Source organism: Oncorhynchus masou, chromosome 31 (assembly GCF_036934945.1).
Source record: "Oncorhynchus masou masou isolate Uvic2021 chromosome 31, UVic_Omas_1.1, whole genome shotgun sequence".
Taxonomy (NCBI): domain Eukaryota; kingdom Metazoa; phylum Chordata; class Actinopteri; order Salmoniformes; family Salmonidae; genus Oncorhynchus; species Oncorhynchus masou.
Genome location: NC_088242.1, coordinates 102,355,621 through 102,367,930, shown reverse-complemented (window position 1 = coordinate 102,367,930; position 12,310 = coordinate 102,355,621). Strand labels below are relative to the sequence as shown.

The 12,310-nt window shown below is 44.0% G+C and overlaps 1 protein-coding gene across 2 annotated transcripts in view; it reads right to left on the bottom strand.

Annotated features, from left to right (window-relative positions):
- The window catches only part of LOC135524842 (ubiquitin-protein ligase E3A-like), a 48,522-nt gene that overhangs the window by 11,532 nt on the left and 24,680 nt on the right, over positions 1-12,310 (bottom strand). For both annotated transcript variants that reach the window (XM_064952704.1, XM_064952703.1), the window contains exons 7-9: positions 12,164-12,259; positions 9,849-10,175; positions 4,947-5,091 (exon numbers count right to left, since the gene is read on the bottom strand). In XM_064952704.1, coding sequence (XP_064808776.1) covers positions 4,947-5,091; positions 9,849-10,175; positions 12,164-12,259 — 568 coding nt within the window. The remainder of the gene's footprint in view (positions 1-4,946; positions 5,092-9,848; positions 10,176-12,163; positions 12,260-12,310) is intronic.

Here is a 12,310-nt window from a genome sequence, read left to right as displayed (position 1 = left end):
CCAGACTGTGTCCTCGGGCCCCTACTCCACCACTACCACATATATACAGTACTAAATCCATGGGCACGTGTGAGAATAGTGCGTATGCTATTGTGTGTTAGTTTGTGCCTGTGTTTGTGTTGTTTCACAGTCCCCACTGTTCCATATGTTTTTTTGTTTTGTTTTTTAAATCTGATTCTACTGCTGCATCAGTTACCAGATGTGGCTCTATGTTCAATGTAGTCATGGTTCTATGTAGTACTGTGTGCCTCCCATAGTCTGTTTTGGACATGGGGGACTGTGGAGAGACCTCTGGTGGCATGTCTTGTGCTGTGTGCCAGTAGTTCAGACAAACAGCTCGGTGCATTCAACACCTCTCACAAATACAAGTTGTGATTAAGTCAAGCTCTCCTCCTATTTGAGTCAGGAGAGATTGACATGCATATTATTAATATTAGCTGTGTGTACATCCAAGGGTTCAGAACTAATTGCAATTTTCTTAAGTTATTTGATGTGGCAGCTGACCACAAGACTGAACAGTAGTCCAGGTGTGACAGAACTAGGGCCTGTCGGACCTGCCTTGTTGATAGTTCTGTTAAGAAGGTAGAAACTAGGGCCTGTAGGACCTGCCTTGTTGATAGTGTTGTTAAGGTAGAAACTAGGGCCTGTAGGACCTGCCTTGTTGATAGTGCTGTTAAGGTAGAAACTAGGGCCTGTAGGACCTGCCTTGTTGATAGTGTTGTTAAGGTAGAAACTAGGGCCTGTAGGACCTGCCTTGTTGATAGTGCTGTTAAGGTAGAAACTAGGGCCTGTAGGACCTGCCTTGTTGATAGTGCTGTTAAGGTAGAAACTAGGGCCTGTAGGACCTGCCTTGTTGATAGTGTTGTTAAGGTAGAAACTAGGGCCTGTAGGACCTGCCTTGTTGATAGTGTTGTTAAGGTAGAAACTAGGGCCTGTAGGACCTGCCTTGTTGATAGTGCTGTTAAGGTAGAAACTAGGGCCTGTAGGACCTGCCTTGTTGATAGTGCTGTTAAGGTAGAAACTAGGGCCTGTAGGACCTGCCTTGTTGATAGTGTTGTTAAGGTAGAAACTAGGGCCTGTAGGACCTGCCTTGTTGATAGTGTTGTTAAGGTAGAAACTAGGGCCTGTAGGACCTGCCTTGTTGATAGTGTTGTTAAGGTAGAAACTAGGGCCTGTAGGACCTGCCTTGTTGATAGTGTTGTTAAGGTAGAAACTAGGGCCTGTAGGACCTGCCTTGTTGATAGTGCTGTTAAGGTAGAAACTAGGGCCTGTAGGACCTGCCTTGTTGATAGTGCTGTTAAGGTAGAAACTAGGGCCTGTAGGACCTGCCTTGTTGATAGTGTTGTTAAGGTAGAAACTAGGGCCTGTAGGACCTGCCTTGTTGATAGTGTTGTTAAGGTAGAAACTAGGGCCTGTAGGACCTGCCTTGTTGATAGTGTTGTTAAGGTAGAAACTAGGGCCTGTAGGACCTGCCTTGTTGATAGTGTTGTTAAGGTAGAAACTAGGGCCTGTAGGACCTGCCTTGTTGATAGTGCTGTTAAGAAGATGGAGCAGCTCCTTATGTACAGACTCGATACTATTGTATCAATATGTTTTGCCCATGACAGTTTATAATTCAAGGTAATTCCAAGCAGTTTTAGTCTCCTCAACTTGCTCAATATCCACATTAATGACAAGATTTAGTTTAGGTTTAGTTAACGATTTGTCCCAAACACAATGCTTTTAGTTTTTAAAATATATTTAGGACTAACTTATTCCTTGCCACTCAATCTGAAACAAAATGCAACTCTTTGTTAAGTGTTGCAGTCATTTCAGTCGCTTGTAGTAGCTGACATGTATAGTGTCGAGTCATCTGAAAACATAGACACTCTGGCTTTCCTCTAAGTCAATGGCAATTCATTAGTTAAGTACTTTGTTGAAGCACCTTTGGCAGTGATTACAGCCATCAGTCTTCTTGGGTATGACACTACAAGCTTGGCACACCTGTATTTGGGGAGTTTCTCCCATTCTTCTCTGCAGATCCTCTCAAGCTCCGTCAGGTTGGATGGTGAGTGTCGCTGCACAGCTATTTTCAAGTCACTCCAGAGATGTTTGATTGGGTTCAAGTACGGGCTCTGGCTGGGCCAGCTACTCCTGTGTTGTCTTGGCTGTGTGCTTAGGGTCATTGTCCTGTTGGAAGGTGAACCTTCGCGCTCTGGAGCAAATTTTCAAAGATATCTCTACCTGACACCCTAGACTCACTACAATTTGCTTACCGCCCAAATAGGTCCACAGACGACGCAATCTCAACCACACTGTACCCTGCCCTAACCCATCTGGACAAGAGGAATACTTATGTGAGAATGCTGTTCAGCGACTACAGCTCGGCATTTAACACCATAGTACCCTCCAAGCTCGTCATCAAGCTCGAGACCCTGGGTCTCGACCCCGCCCTGTGCAACTGGGTACTCGATTTCCTGACTGGCCGCCCCCAGGTGGTGAGGGTAGGCAACAACATCTCCACCCCGCTGATCCTCAACACTGGGGCCCCACAAGAGTGCGTTCTGAGCCATCTCCTGTACTCCCTGTTCACCCACGACTGCGCGGCAACGCACGCCTCCAACTCAATCATCAAGTTTGCGGACGACACAACAGTGGTAGGCTTGATTACCAACAACGACGAGACGGCCTACAGGGAGGAGGTGAGGGCCCCCGGAGTGTGGTGTCAGGACAATAACCTCACACTCAACGTCAACAAAACTAAGGAGATGATTGTGGACTTCAGGAAACAGCAGAGGGAACACCCCCCTATCCACATTGATGGAACAGTAGTGGAGAGGGTAGTACTTTTTAAGTTCCTCGGCATACACATCACAGACAAACTGAATTGGTCCACTCACACAGACAGCATCGTGAAGAAGGCGCAGCAGCGCCTCTTCAACCTCAGGAGGCTGAAAAATTTGGCTTGTCACCAAAAGCACTCACAAACTTCTACAGATGCACAATCGAGAGCATCCTGGCGGGCTGTATCACCGCCTGGTACGGCAACTGCTCCGCCCACAACCGTAAGGCTCTCCAGAGGGTAGTGAGGTCTGCACAACGTATCACCGGGGCAAACTACCTGCCCTCCAGGACACCTACACCACCCGATGTTACAGGAAGGCCACAAAGATCATCAAGGACAACACCCACCCGAGCCACTGCCTGTTCACCCCGCTATCATCCAGAAGGCGAGGTCAGTACAGGTGCATCAAAGCAGGGACAGAGAGACTGAAAAACAGCTTCCATCTCAAGGCCATCAGACTGTTAAACAGCCACCACTAACATTGAGTTGCTGCTGCGAACATACTGACTCAACTCCAGCCACGTTAATGATGGAAAAATGGACGTAAAAAATGTATCACTAGGCACTTTAAACAATGCCACTTAATATAATGTTTACATACCCTACATTACTCATCTCATATGTATATACTGTACTCTATACCATCTACTGCATCTTGCCAAATTTGATTTGATTTGTACTTTGTTCCGTTCATCTTTGCCTCAATCCTGACTCGTCTCCCTGCCGCTGAAAAACCTCCCCACAACATGATGCTGCTTCACCATAGGGATGGTGCCAGGTTTCCTCCAGACATGGCACTTGGCATTCAGACCAAAGATTTTAATCTCGGTTTCTTGTTTCTCATGGTCAGAGTCCTTTAGGTGCCTTTTGACAAACTCCAAGCAGGCTGTCGTGTGCTTTTTACTGAGGAGTGGGTTCCGTCTAGCCACTCTTACCATGAAGGCCTGATTGGTAGAGTGCTGCAGACATGGTTGTCCATCTGGAAGGTTCTCCCATCTCCAAAGAGGAACTCCGGAGCTGTCAGAATGACCATCGGGTTCTTGGTCACCTCTATGACCAAGGCACTTCTCACCTTATTGCTTAGTTTGGTGGTGCGTCCAGCTCTAGGAAGAGTCTTGGTGGTTCCAAATTTTTCCATTTAAGAATGATGGAGGCCACTGTGTTCTTGGGGACCTTCAATGCTGCAGAAATTGTTTGGTACCCTTCCCCAGATCTGAGCCTCAACACAATCTCGTCTCTGAGCTCTCCAGACAATTCCTTTGACCTCATGGCTTGGCTTTTGCTCTGACAACTGTTGGACCTTACATAAACAGGTGTGTGCTTTTCCAAATCATGTCCAATCAATTGAATTTACCACAGATGGACTCCAATCAAGTTGGAAAAACATCTCAAGGATGATCAATGGAGTTCAATTGATTTAAGTTTAATAGCATAGTAATATAATAATATAATATAATAATAATAATAAATAATAATATAATATATAATAATAATATAATAATAGGGTCTGAATACTTTGAGGTATATGTTTTTTTTATATTTTATACATTAGCAAAAACAACTAAACTTGTTTCCGTTTTGTCATTATATGCAGATTGATGAGGATTTTTTAGTTTTTTTTGTTTCCATTTTAGAATAAGGCTGTATTATAACAAAATGTGGAAAAACAGAAGGGGTCTTGAAACATTTCTACATACAGTCCATTAGGACAGCGTCTTTGGATTACATATAACATGTATAAAACGCAGATGATGTTTTATGAAGTTTTATGAATGTTTTATTTATTTCCGTTTTTGAATCTGCAATTTCACTGGATGTTGGCAAGGTGGGACGCTAGGTTAAACAGCTTGAAAAATTCCAGAAAATTATGTCATGGCGTTAGACGCTTCTGATAGGCTAATTGACATAATTTGAGTCAATTGGAGGTGTACCTGTGGATGTATTTCAAGGCCTACCTTCAAACGCAGTGCCTCTTTGCTTGACATCATGGGAAAATCAAAAGAAATCAGCCAAGTCCTCAGAAAATAAATTGTGGACTCCCACAAGTCTGGTTCATCCTTGGGAGCAATTTGTGTCTTGATTCAACCACAGATACAGTTAAATTCCAAGTAGAACATCTCACCAATATCAGGGTTGAACATCTCCTCCAGGACGAGCTGGAAGAACTCTTTAGAGACCCCTCCCTCGTCAACGCCCTGCTCTCCTTCAAACTCTACAAACAGCTGCTTCCTCAGGTCCGCAGGGTTCTCCATGGCGATCATCTCCAACTGTAGGACGCAGATCATTAGGTTAGGAGAGGGACAGACACTAGCCTGGTCTTGGTCGACCGAGAGTCGTCTGTTCTTTCCACCAATCGATTGGTAGAAATGTTAAAACGTGTATTTTTCCATATATAGACACATCCAATGTGTTTCAATGATATGCACTGAGCTTGTCTGACAAAATAATTAAGAGACAGATGACTAGAGGGAGTCCGACCGACCGATCGACATGGCCGCTCTGCTCCTAAGCAACTCTACAGTATTATTTTGGTTTTTGTTATTTCTTACATTAGCCCAGAATGTTCTTTGCGTATTTACGTACAGACGGAAATCCCTCAACTGTATTTCAAACATAAATATTACTTATCTGAATTGGATCCTTTGTTCGTACCCCCCAAGGTGCATGAACTTATCCCAGAGGCTACTCCAAGATGCCACGGAGACAAGGTATTCAGAGTGGACTTCTAGTCTGAGTCAGGAGGCGTACACACCATCCACCGCTTCTGAGTATATTACTGGTGAATGTTCAGTCCCTGGATACTAAAGTAGACGAGCTCAGGGCGAGGACCTCCTTCCAGAGAGACACGACCTCGAATACCTGAAATGCTGACCATATTACCTCCAAAGAGAATTCTATTTGGTTATTGTTGCAGCCATATTGCAGTATATTCCCCCTCAAGCCGATACCACAACGGCCCTCAAGGTTCTACACTAGACTTTGCGCAACTGGAAACCACATAACCCGAGGAAACATTTATTGTAGCTAGGGACATTAACAAAACAAATCTGAGGAAAACGCTACGGAAGTTCTACAAACACATTGGCTATAGTACTTGAGCTTCAAAAACCACCATTGTTACTCTCCCTTCCGGGTGGCTACAAGGCCCTCCCCCTTCCTCCTTTCGGCAAATCAGATGACGACTCCATTCTGCTACTCCCTTCAAAACAGGAATCATCCGTGCTAAGAACTGTTCAACGTTGGTCTGACCAATCGGAATCCATGCTTCAAGATTGTTTTGATCACGCGGACTGGGATACATTCCGGGTTGCCTCTGAGAATAACATTGATGTATACACTGACAAGGTGACGGAGTTCATCGAAGTGCACAGGGGATGTTGTTCCCACGGTGACCATTAAAACCTGTCATAACCAGAAACCGGGGATAGATGGCAGCAAAACTGAAAGTGCAAACCACGGCATTTAATCACGGTGAATGGGAATATGGTTGAAAACAAACAGTGCAGTTATTCCCTTCGTAAGGCAATCAAACAGGCAAAACGTCAGTACAGAGACAAAGTGGAGTCGCAAATCAACAGATCAGACACCAGACGTATGTGGCAGGGACTTCAGACAAATCACAAATTACAAAGGGAAGCCACGTCTCGACCTCCGACCTCTTGCTCCCGGACAAGCAAAACACAATCTTTGCTCGATTTGATGATAACACAGTGACATCGTCGCGGCCCGCTCAAGAGGACTGTGGGCTCTCGTTCTCTGTGGCCAAGATGAGTAAGACATTGAAGCGTGTTAACCCTCGCAAGGCTGCCGGCCCAGATGGCATCCCTAGCCATGTCCTCAGAACAGACCAGCTGGCTAGTGTTGACGGACATATCCCAGTCTGCTGTCCCCACTTGCTTCAAGATGTCCACCCTTGTTCCTGTACCCAAGAAAGCGAAAGTAACTGAACTAAATGACTAACTAATCGCCCCGTAGCACTCACTTCTGTCATCATGAAGTGCTTTGAGAGACTAGTCAAGGATCATATCACCTCCACCTTGCCTGTCACCTTAGACCCACTTCAATTTGCTTACCGCCCCAATAGGTCCACAGACGATGCAATCGCCATCAATGTTTAATTTTACATTTAAGAATGGAGGCCACTGTGTTCTTGGGGACATTCAATGCTGCAGAAATGTTTAGCTACCCTTCCCTAGATCTGTGCCTCGACACAATCCCGTCTTTGAGCTCTCCAGACAATTCCTTCAAAATCGACCTCATGGCTTGGTTTTTGCTCTGACATGCACCGTCAACTTTGGGATCTTATATATGTGCCTTTCCAAATCATGACAAATCAATTGAATTTACCACAGGTGGACTCCAATCAAGTTGTAGAAACATCTCAAGGATGATCCATGGAAACAGGATGCACCTGATCTACACACAGCAAAGGGTCTGAATACGTCAATTATTTTACATTTTTTATAAAAATGTACAAAAAAAACCCTCTAAAAACCTGTTTTCGCTTTGTCATTATTGGTTAGTGTGTGTGTTTAGAATAAGGCTGTAACAAAACGTTGCAAAAGTCAAAGGGTCTGAATACTTTCCGAATGCACTGTATGTGATGTAACAGTATAGCTTCTGTCCCTCTTCTCACCCCTACCTGGGCTTAAACCAGGGCCCCTCTGCACACAACAACAACTGCTTCCCACGAAGCATCGTTACCCATCACTCCACAAGAGCCTGGGCCCTTGCCGAGCAAGGGAAACCACTACTTCAAGGTCTCAGAGAGAGTGACGTCACCGATTGAAACGCTATTAGTGCTCACCACCGCTAACTAGCTAGCCATTTCACACCAGCTACAATCACCCCCCTTTAACCTCCTCCTTTTCCTCAGCAACCAGTGATCTGGGTCACACACTGGTTAGAGACACACTTACTCATTCCAGGGTTTTTCTTTATTTTTACTATTTTCTACATTGTAGAATAATAGTGAAGACATAACTACGAAATAACATATGGAATCATGTAGTAAGCAAAAAAAAAAAAAAGTTAAACAAATCTAAATGTATTTTATGATGGACTGTCATTTCTCTTTGCTTATTTGAGCTGTTCTTGCCATTATATGGACGTAGCCTTATTTGGTAAAATACCGTCTTCTGTATACCAACCCGACCTTGTCACAACACAACTGATTGGCTCAAACGCATTAAGAAGGAAATAAATTCCACAAAATAACGAAATTCATTCCAGGGACTACCTCATGAAGCTGGTTGAGAGAATGCCAAGTGTGCAAAGCTGTCAAGGCAAAGGGTGGCTACTTTAAAGAATCTCAAATATAAAATACATTGGCAAGAAAAAGTATGTGAACCCTTTGGAATCACCTGGATTTCTGCATAAATTGGTCATAACATTTTATCTGTACTTCATCTAAGTCACAGCAATACACAAAAAGTATTGTATTTTACTGTATCACCGCCTGGTACGGAAGACCTCAATTAAATTCCAGAGGGTGTGAGGTTGGACAACGCATCATCGGGGGCAAACTACCTGCCCTCCAGGACACCTACACCACCCGATGTCACAGGAAGGCCATAAAGATCATCAAGGACATCTACCACCCGAGCCACTGCCCGTTCACCCCGCTATCATCCAGAAGGTGAGGTCAGTGCAGGTGCATCAAAGCTGGGACCGAGAGACTGAAAAACATTTCAAGGCCATCAGACTGTTAAACAGCCACCACAAACTGAGTGGCTGTGCCAACACAATCAACTCCAGCCACTTTAATAATGGGAATTGATGGAAATGTTGTAAATATATCACTAGCCACTTTAAACAATGCTACCTTATAAATGTTACTTACCCTAAAATCTCATTGCATAGTATATACTGACTCTATATCATCGACTGCATCCTTATGTAATACTGTATCACTAGCCACTTTAACTATGCCACTTTGTTTACAACTCATCTCATATGAAGACTGTAAGATACCATCTACTGTATCTTGCCTATGCTGCTCTGATCATCACTCATTCATATATCCTTATGTACATATTCTTTATCCCCTTACACTGTGTATAAGACAGTAGATTAGGAATTGTTAGTTAGCACTTGTTGGTACTTACTGCATTGTCGAACTAGAAGATCTCAGAAGACCTAAGATAAGAAGCACTGCCTATGTGACGAACAAAGATCTCAGAAGACCTAAGATAAGAAGCACTGCCTCATCGAACAAAGATCTCAGAAGACCCAAAAAGAAGCACTGCCAATCATGAGACGAGATTGGAGATGTTAAGATCTCAGAAAAAGACAAAACTGAGTTGACTATTAAGAAGCACTGCCTGATGTCATCGAACAAAGATCTCAGAAGACCTAAGATAAGAAGCACTGCCTCATCGAACAAAGATCTCAGAAGACCTAAGATAAGAAGCACTGCCTTCTGGAGTGGCCCAGTCAGTCCTGACCTCAACCCAATTTGATGCCTCAGCATCTCAGAGAGCAGTTCACACCAGACATGTCAATAATACTGCTGAACTGAAACAGTTTTGTAAAGATGGTCCAGAAATCCTCCTGAACGTTGGTCTGATCCACAACTACAGAAAACGTTTGGATGAGGTTGTTGCTTCCAAAGGAGAGCCAACCAGTTATTAAATCCGAGGGTTCACATACTTCTCCCACCCTGCACTGCGAATATTTACACGGTGTGTTCAATAAAGACATGAACATATAATTGTGTGTGTTATTAGTTCAAGCAGACTGTGTTTGTCTATTGTTGTGACCTGGATGAAGATCAGATTTTATGACCAATTTATGCAGAAATACAGGAAATTCCAAAGGGTTCACATACCTTTTCTTACCACTGTATATTTTGATTTGTTTAACATTTTTTTTAGTTACGACATGATTCCATATCTGTTATTTCACAGTTTTGATGTCTTCAAAAATAAAGAAAAAACCCTGGAATGAGTAGGTGTGTCCAAACTTTGGACTGGTACTGTGTGTGTGTGTGTGTGTGTGTGTGCGCGCGTTGTTTGTGACTCACCCTGACGAGGGCGTCGTCGATGATGTGGTCTCGTCGTACTTTGAGCCTGAGGTATGGGTTGAGCTGCTGTCCTTGTACCAGGCTGTAGAGCGCTGTGATCCTCCTCTCGCTGTACATGCTGATGCGGTTGTCGTAGTACAGTCCCAGGCTCTTGGTGCAGGCGTTGAGGATGAAGGGACAGCTCTGGAAGGAGAACTTACTCTCCGAGTCCACCTTGAAGAAGGTGAAGTCCTTGTCCATCTCTAGAACATCGTTCAGCGGCTCGTTGACAAACTCCTCGAAGGGGATTAGGGGTCTTCTGCAGTCCAGGGTCCTGACGCCCAGCTCCTTTTCATTTGACAATTTAAAAACAATTCAACCACACGTGGACACAATCCAATCCAAATCACTGTGGATAAGTATTTAAATCATTGAGGATAACGCAAAAAAAGTATTTACAGGGTATTTGGAAAGTATTCAGACCCCTTGACGTTTTCCATATTTTGCTCCAGCTTTATTATAAAACTGATTTTATTTTTTTTGATTGTCCCTCATCAATATACACACCACACCCCATAATGACATCACAATACCCCATAATGACATCACAATACCCCATAATGACATCACAATACCCCATAATGGCAAAGCGAACAGGTTTTTAGGAATGTTGGCAATTGATTAAAAATACAAAAACAGATACCTTATTTATATAAGTATTCAGACCCTTTGCTATTAAACTAGAAATTGAGCTCAGGTGCATCCTGTTTCCATTGATCATCCATGTTTCTACAACTTGATTGGAGTCCACCTGTGGTCAATTCAATTGATTGGACATGATTTGGAAAGGCACACACCGGTCTATATAAGGTCACACAGTTCACAGTGCATGTCAGAGCAAAAACCAATCCATGAGGTCGAAGGAAATGTCCGTAAGAGCTCATACACGATTGTGTCGAGGCACAGATCTGGGGAAGGGAACCAAAAAAGATCTGTAGCATTGAAGGTCCCCAAGAACACAGTGGCCTCCATCATTCTTAAATGGAAGAAGTTTGGAACCACAAAGACTCTTCCTAGAGCTGGCCGCCTGGCCAAACTGAGCAATCAGGTGAGAAGTGCCTTGGTCTGGGAGGTGATCAAGAACCCGATGGTCACTCTGAAAGAGCTCCAGAATTCCTCTGTGGGAGACTTCCAGTAGGACAACCATCTCTACAGTACTCCACCAATCAGGCCTTTATGGTAGAGATGTCAGACGGAAGCCACTGCTCAGTAAAAGGCACATGACAGCCCACTTGGAGTTTGCCAAAAGGCACCTAAAGACTAAGACCATGAGAAACAAGATTCTCTGGTCTGATGAAACCAATATTGAACTCTTTGGCCTGAATGCCAAGCGTCACGCCTGGAGGAAACCTGGCACCATCCCTATGCATGGTGGTGGCAGCATCCCTACAGTGAAGCATGGTGGTGGAAGGATCATGTTGTGAGGATGTTTTTCAGCAGCAGGAACTGGGAAACTAGTCAGGATCGAGGCAAAGATGAACAGACAGATCCTTGATGAAAACCTGCTCCAGAGCGCTAAAGACCTCAGACTGGGGAGAAAGTTCACCTTTCAACAGGACAACAACCCTAAGTACACAGCCAAGACAACGCAGGAGTGGCTTCGGGACAAGTCTCTGAATGTCTTTGAGTGGCCCAGCCAGAGGCCGGACATGAATTTGCTCGAGTCGCTGGAGAAACTTGAAAATAGCTGTGCAGCGACGATCCCCATCCAACCTGACAGAGCTTGAGAGGATCTGCAGAGAAGAATGGAATAAACTCCCCAAATACAGGTGTGCCAAGCTTGTAGCGTCATACCCAAGAAGACTCATGGCTGTAATCGCTGCCAAAAGTGCTTCAACAAAGTACTGAGTAAAGGTTCTGAATACTTATGCAAATGTGATTAAGCTTTTGCTTTGTCATTACGGGGTATTTTTTTTTAATTTTTTAATTTTACCTTTATTTAACTAGGCAAGTCAGTTAAGAACAAATTCTTATTTTCAATGACGGCCTAGGAACAGAGGTTTAACTGCCTGTTCAGGTGCAGAACGACAGATTTGTACCTTGTCAGTTCGGAGATTTGAACTTGCAACCTTCCGGTTACTAGTCCAACGCTCTAACCACTAGGCTACCCTGCCTAGTGAGGGGAAAAAACGATTTAATCGATTTTAGAATAAGGCTGTAACATAACGTGGAAATAGTCAAGCGATCTGAATACTTTGACTGTAAATTATTATAACAAAGGAAAAAGTAAATTCTTTAAAATAAGTTTAATTTCCATTGTGGTGGTCTCTCCTCACCTTCTCCAGAGGATCGACCCGGGGACCGTTCTTGTTCCTCCTCTCCTCCCCCAAGAGCTCCTGCAGGGTGAGCTCGCTGGACGGGGGCTCCTCCTCCTGATTGAATTTGCACTTTAAAAAAAAACAACTTCTCCCACCACCATAACA